Below are 11,542 nucleotides of genomic sequence, written 5' to 3' on the forward strand. Positions count from 1 at the left end.
TTTGAACCGCTGACCTTCTGATGGGCAAGCCCTAGGCTCTGTGGTTTAACCCACAGCACCACCCGTGTCCCATCTTACAAACCTAGCAAGGAACTAACACAGGATGCTAGACTGAGTAGACTTGAATGGGCTTTGGTTTGATGTACCAGGGCCATTCTTGTGTTAATTCCTTACAAACCTAGCAAGGAACTAACACAAGAACGACCCTGGTACATCAGACCAAAGCCCATTCAAGTCTATTCAGTCTAACATCCTGTTCTCACTGTGGCCAACCAGATGCCCATTGGACACCCACAAGCAGGACTTGAGCACAACCAAACTACTTTGTCAGTCTCCCACATCTTTTTCTAAGTGATAACACATCACAGAGGATTTGGGAATGGGGCTGTATCAGCACATCACTGCACCATTCTCTTGGGAGAGAAGAATGTGCAGAGATCACAGCAACTGATATCTTCCCACTTGTGGTGATGGGATCACATGTGAAACGTGTGTATGTGTGTGTATGTTTGTTCAACCTCCAGGTCAAAAGTGCTAAACTATGCCAATCTGATGTACAGGCACAGAAAAAACTGGTGAAAACCTTTACTTTTAAAAAGAGACTACTAAAAAAAAGTAAACAATTGGATTTATATAGGCCACTTTAGAATCAAATTGTTTGGCGCATATGCGATCCAATTTTGACTTTTGTATGTGTGGCTGTAGGCACTCCCAATATATCAAGTGAAATATGGTCCTAGCACTTTCAAGGGAGATATTCGAAGAGTGATACACTCCATCTTCTCTACTAATTAATCCTATGCCCCACTTAAACATACTGACAAGTGACAGTTGTGTGTAGGGTCTGAAACTTGAATATTCCCTGCTTCCTTTGTAAACTATGGATCCCCTCCCGACTTCCTGGTTTGAGACAAACCTAGTCTGCTGTTACGTCTCTGAACATGACAGACCACCATAAATAGAAACCATAATTTGGTATCCTGTTTATGGTTTGTAAAAATCTTGGGTTTGCCCAGAAATGTCATAGCAAACTATGATTTGCTATGAAGCAAGGAGTCAGGGAGGGAATTGTGTGTGTGTGTGTGTGTGTGTGTGTGTGTGTGATGAAGGAAGTGTGGGTGCCTGAGGCTTAGGCTCATCAGTCAAACCACATTTAGATATATTCCATCTGAACTGACTCAATGCTTTTCTTTGAGAGGGTAACACATACGGAAAAAGGATGTAAGGGAATGCAAACACATGGATTTTTTCATGAAAGCTTTGCAAGTTGCAGACTAAGTTGAGACCTCCGTGTATAGGGTGGTATATATATATATTCAATTAATTAAATAAATAAATTCCTGCCTCCTCCTTCTGGAATACTTTCAGATTCTGCTTTCACAAACAACATTTTTTATATATATTTTATTTTTATCAAGAAGGAATGAAGTGACATTGGATTCCCCCCCCCCCCAAAAAAAATCTTGTATGAAAGCAAGCATACATTCAGTACAAAGCCAAGTCAATCTGATTCATTGTACTCCAAGTTACAAACTCATCCCCTGCCCCCAATTCAGTATCTACACCTGCTTGCAAATAAAGAATCCAATTGGTGTCCCTTTGCTGACAGAAGACGCTTTAGTCCTAAGAGTCCTTCTAGTATAATAGCAATCAAGGCAATCTTTGCAATTCCCTACCCCCTGCCTGCCCACCATAATCTTCCCTTCCCTTCCTCATGCTGTTCTCCAAAAGATCCCAGAACCCTCTGGAGCAGATTTTTGGAACATATGGTAGGGGAAGTGAACAGCCCAATATTGCTTCAATTCCTATTCCATCAGCAAAAGGCTCTGCTGGAAACCTCCACTTATGTCAGCAGAGGAACACCAATCGGTAATAAGCTATTACCAACATAATTCAGACAAGGCTGGTATTCCATGCACATTTCTTTCTCCATTGGTTTCACCTAAATTAGCATTGGAAAGTGGGGGTGGGGGAGCACAGCTGCCTAATTAGAACATTTCTAATCTGCTATATAGGTCCAGTTACAGATAGGTAGCCGTGTTGGTCTGCCATAGTCAAAACAAAAAATTCCTTCCAGTAGCACCTTAAAGACCAACTAAGTTAGTTCTTGGTATGAGCTTTTGTGTGCATCTGAAGAAGTGTGCATGCACACGAAAGCTCATACCAAGAACTAACTTAGTTGGTCTTTAAGGTGCTACTGGAAGGAATTTTTTGTTCTGCTATATAGGATTACTGCATCGTTAAATATATTCATAACGGAAATATTCACCTGGCCTGGTTTATTGCAGGTGATTCCTTGGATTTCCAAGTAGCTGAAAGTTAGTTCTAGCTGTAATTCAAACAGAAAATTACTTCGCTTTATATCGAAACACAGCAGTAAAAGCACAACAAGCAAAGATTAAACTATTCTACAAAGAATGAGCGCCCAGCCAAGTATCCATTAATAAAGCACATGTCCTTAGCTAGTGCCCTCCCATTGTTTTGGACTACAACTCCCATCAGCCCCAGCCAGCACAGTAATAGGGTAGTTATGAACTTTAAGCTTAAAGGCTCAACTCATCTAAGGAGGTTTCTAGTTAGCTAAGTAGGACGGATCCTCTATTTTCCAAGAACCAAGCCTTGGACCCCCTACTTTTGAAAATTTTGATATCTCTATTGTAGTTTTTGTTATGTGAATGGTTCCATGGAGCCCCTGGGTGGGCTACACAAACCCCCAATTGGGAACTGTTAGGTTGTGGGTGAACATATCAGACGACACAGCGATTCTTCAAACAGCTCTTGTTTATTCACAGGCCAGAACAGAACTGAACTGAAGGGTTCAGTCAGCCTGCTTATATAGAGCTCCAGTACAATGTAACTGTAACAATTTTCTAAAACTATCCAATCACTGAACGTCACTTTCGATCCCTTATTTGCATAACTATCTACAGTATCCCCCTGCTGGCCCAGGGTGAGAACTTCAGTACATAACAGGAACCACTAGTCTAAGGAACAAAACACATGCAAGATAATGAGCCTGAAGATGAACTTGATAATGAATCATTCGGAGTTCTACCCCAAATGAATTTAATTCACAATTAGTTCACTTTGAAATTATGGGAACTACTTTCATGCATAGTTCTAAGATTTTTGCACTAATTTGTTAAACCAGATTTGTTCATTGCAAGCACTGGTTAAGCAAGTTCTAAGTTTATTTATGAACAGCGTTGAGTGTTTATTCCTTTAAAAAGAGATAGAGTTTCTATCTTACAGCAAGGGGGGAGGGGGGAAACAGCACCTCTCCTCCATGTCTCAGCAGAAAACTTACTGCAAGTGTATTAATTTGCAGATTGAAAGAACAAATTTGCATTGATCGTATTTTTCTGTGTGGCTCAGCTTTTCTTTTTGGGGGGAAAGAGATCTGGTATTTTTTCAGCAGTGTTAAATGTATTTGACTATATTCTTATACTTCCTAATGTAACACATTTTATTTGGCATGTTTACGAGAATTCAAATTTGGGTAAAATTACTATACTATTACTATAATATTAATATTACTATACTAATATTTCTATACTACAATTAAACCGTGACTAAAATGTGCACACACACATATATATATATTCTCAGGAAAGAGAAAATCAAGCTTCACTCATGTTTTATTTTGTAAGTCTTTCTGAATTTGTTTTGTATAAAAGCAGAAACAAGGACATCTGCCAACATCATGTTAGCCAGAGTCCATATGGAATGAACGATTATCTCCAGATACAAATTCATCATCTGCAAAGAGCACTGGAGTCTTTCCTCTGCCAAGACAATCAGTTCCGATTGTCAGGAGAATCAAAGCATTTCATGGAATATGCTGTTAGACAAGTCATAAGATGCAATTTCGGTCTCTAGAGAACAGCAGACACGATTCCACTGATAACAAATAATGTGGCACAGCAGGCTGTATAACATTCATGTTTTTAAGCTGCAGATACAACTAAGATTGCCAATGAATTCTGGGGGGCGGAATTCAACCCAGCAGCAGGTTTTGGCCCAAACAGATCAAACCCATGGTACTGTTGAGAATGGGATACCCATCAAATTATTTGGTGAGTCTCTATATAGTTCTCCGCTGCTGTGTCAAGATGGTGCAGGATGGGGAGGTCCCAGCACTCATGGTGAAGATGGAAGCAGCAACAAGCCCGGGCATTGTACTAATGACATCAGACGTGTGTACCAAGGTCTCAAAAGCATCAAGTTTTCAGAAGTTGTCACCTCACAAATTTTATTGAAAAATGTACCCAAAAAGAGGATTGTTTGATGGAATTATCTTAATACTTGCAGAAGCTTTTCCTGCTAAATGAGATGTAATAGGGCTGTGATCTCTTAGGACTCCATTTCCCAACAGCCTCTGCTACTCTGTATTCTCTGACCTCTAGGGTGGAGGGCTGAGTTTCTGGGGAAAGGAGGGGAAGCAGGGAGAGAAAGAGAAAAAGTAGGTAAAGTGGTAGAGCCTGAGAGTGGGTCTGTGGGGGCTGGCGAAGCACCACTGGAGATTCAGAAGTGGGAGGAAAAGAGTAAATCTAGCAGTTTTGAAACAAAGGTAGCCCTGGCTTTGTTTCTAGGCAAAAGGACTCTGTAAAAAAAGCCTTGAAGCAAGTCCTTTAAAGTCTGAAGTTGTGCAGACAGTTGTGTTCCGTTGAATTGATAAACACTGAAGCTCCCACATGAACAACATTAACTTAAAAAGTGAAATTTACCATGCTACTGGACTGAAAAATGCCTTACCTTGGTAGGAATACGAGAAGTTAACAGAAAGGCCCGGCATGATGTTAGCACCTACAAAGGAAAGAGCAAAAGTTGAAGAAGAAGAGGAGTTTGGATTTGATATCCCGCCTTTCACTCCCTTTAAGGAGTCTCAAAGAGGCTAACATTCTCCTTTCCCTTCCTCCCCCACAACAAACACTCTGTGAGGTGAGTGGGGCTGAGAGACTTCAAGGAAGTGTGACTGGCCCAAGGTCACCCAGCAGCTGCATGTGGAGGAGCGGAGACACGAACCTGGTTCCCCAGGATTACGAGACTACCGCTCTTAACCACTACACCACACTGGCTCTCCAGTCATTGTTTAGCTGTTTTAAAATAAATGTCTACAGCATTATATAAACTCTTGTTACCAACAGGTAATTTTATAAACCAATCTTTGCTCAGGATGCAAGTCTCAGTGAATTCGTTGGTATTTGCATCCAGATGATGCAACAGTGAGCAGCCGTTTATCTGACGGTTTGCAAGTACCGTAAAAAATATACTTCCATCACTGATCTTTTCAATTGACTAAATCTTATACATGCTTGGAATGATAACAGACCCCACCACCAGACCTTCTTTGAGTCTAACTGGACATTACTGGGAGCAAGTGGTTGGCCAATGACCCACATCTTCCCTGAAAGATATGATGACTTCACTGTGCTCTGGGCGTCATTTTTATGATGCAGGGAAACAATGAAAGTGTTGATGTCATATAACAAGTTTCTTGGATGCTACTAGGAATATTCAGCAGGTACATTAAAGTTTGCTCCCATAGCATGTTGAAAGCTACTAGTGCATTTTGTTTTCAAACTGCAAAATAATTGTCCCTCCACATTTACCAACAACTTGAAATACCTTTTTTCTATTAATCTCTAAGGAGAATTAGGTTTCCATGAGACCCCAGGATTATCAAAACATTTGCAGAATCTTCAAAGTGAACAACAGGATTGTAGTATCAACATTTCCAAGATGAAAAGATTAACTACAATGCCAGCAGTAAGTGCTATTCATTAGGGTAATGTATTAAAAATAGATTAACTATTTTTTTAAAGAGAAGAATTCATGTCATCCATAGGAACTGAGCATGGTACAAAGACTCTGTCACATGTTAGTTATGAGAAGGAAAGTTCCATGCATTGAAAGGGATCAGAGCAAGACCACTGAACTTGCCCTTAGTCATGTGCACATTGATGTCCGCAATAAGGCAGCCATGAATGCATCTCAGGGTGCCAAACATATCGGGGTAGGTCAGTTGCATAGCCTTGCCTCTCCAACACAAGTCTCCACCTTCAGGTGAGTAACAATTGAAATGAGTTTTAGACACAGCATCCTCTGCTGTACAAATCCTCAATCCTCTGTGCTCATACAGGTGAAGACTTACCCAATTTAGACCCAGTCCCAGCACCAACTCTTCTTGCTGCAAGATAAATCCCTTAATAATAGCTGCTATAAAGTTCCCACTCTGCAAGAATTCAACGCTACAATAGCTAAAACTGAGGAGGGAACATTCTGCTCCACTCTGACAATGCCGTGCTCTTTCCAGCAGGGGGAACAAACCCATCAGACATAAACAAGGAAGAATCACAGTGGCCCAGGCCATCCCTTTCAAGCGGGGATGGATAATTTATCCACTATGAAATCCACAAGGTGCATATGTGGAGCTCAGTGACAGAAGGTTGTTATACCATACCTCTAAACTACTTTAATTAACTTTCAATGAAAAATATAGTTCTGCAGAGAAGCTATTGGAAAACTGATTATGGAGTGATTTAACACACATGCTTTACATTCATGGGATGAGCCTCAGGATTATTCCATTGTCACAAGGTTGCATAAACTGCTGACACTGGACCTGTTCCCAGATGGCTCTATTAACAGCAACACACTGCCTTCCACAGAATTAAGTGAGTCTGAGAGCACTATGAAAACAACCATTTTACGTTGTCATGAAGGGATGGAAAGTATGTGGGGTTTTTTTATTGATTCATGGAAAACCATTGTAGAACCTTTAATGCTAAAGAATCTTCATTCTGTTCTATTACAAAATTTGGCTTGGTCACTTTCAGAGCCATTTAAATATGTTAATTTTAGCCAACTATTAAGGGATCACACAGGAAACAGAATCAAGGGGTCTATCTTGCACTTTATAAGTCATACCTTATCAAGTATTTCTTGTAATCAATCATACCTACTCACATAAAATTCAGACCACCTGTGGTCAACTAAGAGAAGAGGGGATAGATAGATAGATAGATAGATAGATGATAGATAGATAGATAGATAGATAGATGATAGATAGATAGATAGATAGATAGATAGATAGATAGATGATAGATGATAGATAGATAGATAGATGATAGATAGATAGATGATAGATAGATAGATGATAGATAGATAGATGATAGATCTAGATATATGTCAACAGAGGCACAGAAAGAGAGTCTACTCATCATTAAAGGCCAGGAATAGCTCAGTTGGTGGAGCACGAGACTCTTAATCTCAGGGCTGTGGGTTCAAGCCCCACATTTGTCAAAAGATCCCTAAATTGCAGGGAGTAGGACTAGATGACCCTTGTGGCCTCTTCCAACTCTGCAATTCTACGATGTATGATCATAATGTAAAAAATAATTGATTGTTCATCTCTTGTATTACACACACTACCTTTTTCCTAGATGCTATGATTTTTGTTGTATGTATTCACCAATGTTTTGAAGCTTGTCTCATATCCCCAAATTAAAAGCATACCCTAGCTACTATAGCTTTATCCATCCATGATTAAGATAAGCAGCAATGTAACTTTTAACAGTGGATAGGCGTAGGTATGATTTCCTGCAAAAAAGGGGGCAAGCATATGATCTTGCTTGTGATTCCTTAACTGTGGTTAAAATATTAGGATCTCCACAGATACTAAGGACTCTTAGCTTCAGACACATCTGAAGCAATTAGTCAACTGCTTTAGCAGAGGCAAACCACCAAATTCCCCATCTAATTCCCAGCAGCATCTTTGTATCTCCTTCAATGTAGGATAAGCAATTTACTATTACAGTAACTGTTTATCACAAAAGTTATCAACATTATTCTGCGCACAGCTGTAATTTGTTTCATAGCTAAACAAGGATCTGCTACTGCTTAGCAAGGATAACATGTGACTCCTATCATGATGTGCAATATTTGAGCCCCTAAGATTAAACCTAACTGAAACGCAACAAAAACAGTTTACTGTATAAATGCATCATGGCCAAGTGTCTATCAGTGTTCTGCAATAATTTGAACTGATAGGTCTTTTAACTAATTTTAAATATTTTGCTCATGTGTGTATTTAAACAACAGAATAGGGACAAATTAATGCAGTAACGTCTTTAGATGCTCCCAGGAGTATTTGGAAGGTGACTTGGATAGGTACCAGCAAGCACATAACAATGAGCTGTGACCTGCATGCACAATGGCATATTTTATTGATGCCAACCTTATATGAGGCAACAAATGTCAGTCAGGCAGCTGCTTAACATCACACAATGAAACTTCAAACTGCCCTTGAGGTACAAGACTAATGGTAACCGTTAAAAAAACTGCATTGGTGAATTAGATGTGTATTTTTCTAAACAACATCAACTCTAAACTGTCTGTCTTCCAGCCTCTGAAAAACTGTGGTGTGTTAATTATTTTAATGTATTGTTCCTTTTTTCATGAGCCATTACTTGTTCATTTTTTAAATATATTATGGCTTTCAGGTGCATTTGCATGTAGAACCAGTATGGTGCAGTGGTTAGTGTGTTGGACTAGGACTTGAGTGACCAGGGTTCAAATCTCTACTCAATCATGAAACTTGATGGCTGACCTTGGGCCACTTACAGTCTTTCAAACTTATCTCTCTCCTTCACACAGTTGTTATGCATGGAGAGAAAACAGAGGAAGGGGGGAGAGACAGTTTGAGCATATAGCGCCAATCCTGGCCCGAATGCACTGGCTGCCAATTAGTTTCCGGACTCAATGCATAGTGCTGGTTTTGACCTATAAAGCCTTTAACAGCTCAGGACCTCAATACCTCAAGTACTGCCTCTCCTCAAATGAACTGAACTGGACCCTGTGATCATAATCTGAGGCCCTTCTTTGTGTGCCTCTTCCAGAAGACGTCTGGAGGATGGCAACTGACTGTTGATGAGAACAGATAATTGCTAGAACCCCAGTGCTTAAAAACTTGCACTGGCTGCCTATGCTTGCACTGGTCCGAGTTCAAGGTCCTTGAATTAATTTGCAAGGCTCTTAACTAGAGTCCAGGATTCCTCAAGCACTGCCTAATCTCTCATATCCCTGCCTGATCAGTGAAGTCTGTGGGGGAGTCACTGTTAGTGGTCCTTTCTGGTTCAGGTGCACAATCCACCAGTGATCAGTACTGTGGGCCCAATTTTATGGAAATCCCTTCTGGTTGAGGTCAGACAGGCCTTCTCCCTGTTGAACTCCTGACACTCAATGAAGACTTTTTTTTTATTCTAGCAGGCATTTTAACTGGTCTGATTTTATAGCAATAACTGATTTTTTTACCTTTTCTGTATTGTAATCTCCATACACCGCTCACAATCGTAGTATATAAATTGTTTGATTAATTAAAAATTCATTGCCTATAGGGATATCACAGGCAGCATGAATAGGAGTTTATAGTGCAATTCAGAACCAGTAAAATCACTGGGAAATTGGAAAAGGGCTTGTGCTGTGTTTTGCACTACCACCCCTTCCCCCTGCATTTCATGAACTCTCAATTTAGATCTTTAAAATGTATTGCATGCTTACATTTTTCAATTTTCTAGAAAATAAAAAACTTAATTATTTTATTAATAGTTTCATTCCTGTTGTGAAAAAATCCTGCAAATGTTTTACTAAAGGCAATACATATGTCATTTCAACACAACCCAATGCATTGAATAAGCCATAATAAAAAGCATATGCATATAAAATTTATTGATGCGCTTATCACTTTTGGCAATGCTATAAAAACTGTAATGGTCAGAACAATACATTTCATTGTAGCACCACAGCTTCCTTACATTACATTACTCAGCTCCCCCCTCAATTCCCAATTTACTACCTTTCCTTTTGACTTTTGAATACTACATGCTTTTCTTAATCACGTGTTTTCTCTTGCACAGAAGCAGTACAATCTTTGAACCAAAATTTTAAAAAATCCTTCCAGTAGTACCTTAGAGACCAACTAAGTTTGTTACTGGTATGAGCTTCTGTGTGCATGCACACTTCTTTAGATACACTAAAACAGAAATCATCCGACCCTTATATATAGTGAGAGGGTGGGGAGGGGTATTGCTCAGAAGGGTGGTGGGAAAGGGTGATTGGCTGATAGGTGTGGTAAACCTGTTGACTGTTAAAGACTGCGGTTGGTCTTACAGGAAAAAGCAAGGTGGTGAGATGGCAAAAAATAGCTTTATCATGTATAATGAGATAAGAATCCAATGTCTCTATTTAGACCAGGTCTCTCCATGGTTTTAAGTTTGATAATAAGTTGCAATTCAGCAACTTCTTTTTCCAGTCTATTTCTGAAATTCTTTTGTAATAAGACAGCTACTTTGAGATCTTGTATAGAATGTCCTGGGAGATTGAAGTGTTCTCCTACTAGTTTCTCTGTCTTGTGATTCCTGATGTCAGATTTATGTCCATTTATCGTCTGGCATAGGGTTTGGCCTGTTTGCCCAATACAGAGAGCTGAAGGGCACTGTTGGCACACACAATATTAGAAGATGAGCAATTAAATAGTCCTGAGATGGTATGTCTGATGTTGTTGGGGCCAGGAATGGTGTTGTCCGGGTGTATGTGGCAGCAAAGTTGGCATCTGGGTTTATTGCAGGATCTGGTACGACTGTCCATGTTAAGTCTGGTTGTTGTATTATTGTGGGTGAGGAATTGTTTAAGATTGGGTGGCTGTCTGTAGGCAATGAAAGGTCCTCCTACCACAGCTTGAGGAAGAGAACTGTCATTGTCTAGGAGAGGTTGTAGATCTCTGAAGATGCATTGAACTGTTTTAACTTGGGAGCTGTATGTGATTACTAGTGGTGTTCTGTTATTTTCTTTTTTGGGTCTGTCTTGCAGCAAGTTCTCTTTGAACCATTTGCTATGTGCCGGGAGGTTCTTTATTCCTGAGCAAGTCACAAAGGTGCAGTTTTCAACCGGAGGCTTATAATAGGACTTCTATACTGTACATGCTTACCCAAGAATAAGTCCCATTGAACTGAATGGGACTTACTTCTGAGTGGACATGCCTAGATTACATTGCTAATCTTGAAACTCAAGGTTCACTGAAATTGCATTGGAGTATTACCTATATCTATCTTAATAAATTAAAAAATTGTCCAGTAGCACCTTAGAGACCAACTAAATTTGTTCTGGGTATAAGCTTTCGTGTGCATGCACACTTCTTCAGAACACACTTCTGCCTGCACACAAAAGCTTATACCCAGAACAAACGTAGCTGGTCTCTAAGGTGCTACTGGACTATTTAATTCTTTTATTTATTTTGACTGCGTCAGACCAACACCTATGGGAATCTATATCTATCTTATTTTACTTGCTTCAGAACTATTTTAGTTTTTATCATCATATGTGTTTTAGATGAGACACATTACCATTTTTGCTTGCATCCTTAGCACTGGATAATTTCTAATTAAGTGATTTCTTATTATCTATGCATCAAGATTGGAGTGGCAGCTTGAAACTCAATTTATCCTTGGAGCAACACTACTGATTCTCCACCTATTTCAATCAA

The 11,542-nt window shown here is 39.7% G+C and overlaps 1 protein-coding gene across 2 annotated transcripts in view; it reads right to left on the reverse strand.

Annotated features, from left to right (window-relative positions):
- The window catches only part of CARMIL1 (capping protein regulator and myosin 1 linker 1), a 128,707-nt gene that overhangs the window by 71,989 nt on the left and 45,176 nt on the right, over window positions 1-11,542 (reverse strand). For both annotated transcript variants that reach the window (XM_083746861.1, XM_083746862.1), the window contains exons 3-4: window positions 4,756-4,806; window positions 2,270-2,329 (exon numbers count right to left, since the gene is read on the reverse strand). In XM_083746861.1, the coding sequence (XP_083602987.1) occupies window positions 2,270-2,329; window positions 4,756-4,806 (111 nt within the window). The remainder of the gene's footprint in view (window positions 1-2,269; window positions 2,330-4,755; window positions 4,807-11,542) is intronic.

Source organism: Podarcis gaigeae, assembly GCF_964106915.1.
Source record: "Podarcis gaigeae genome assembly, chromosome: 7".
In the NCBI taxonomy this organism is placed as follows: Eukaryota; Metazoa; Chordata; class Lepidosauria; order Squamata; family Lacertidae; genus Podarcis; species Podarcis gaigeae.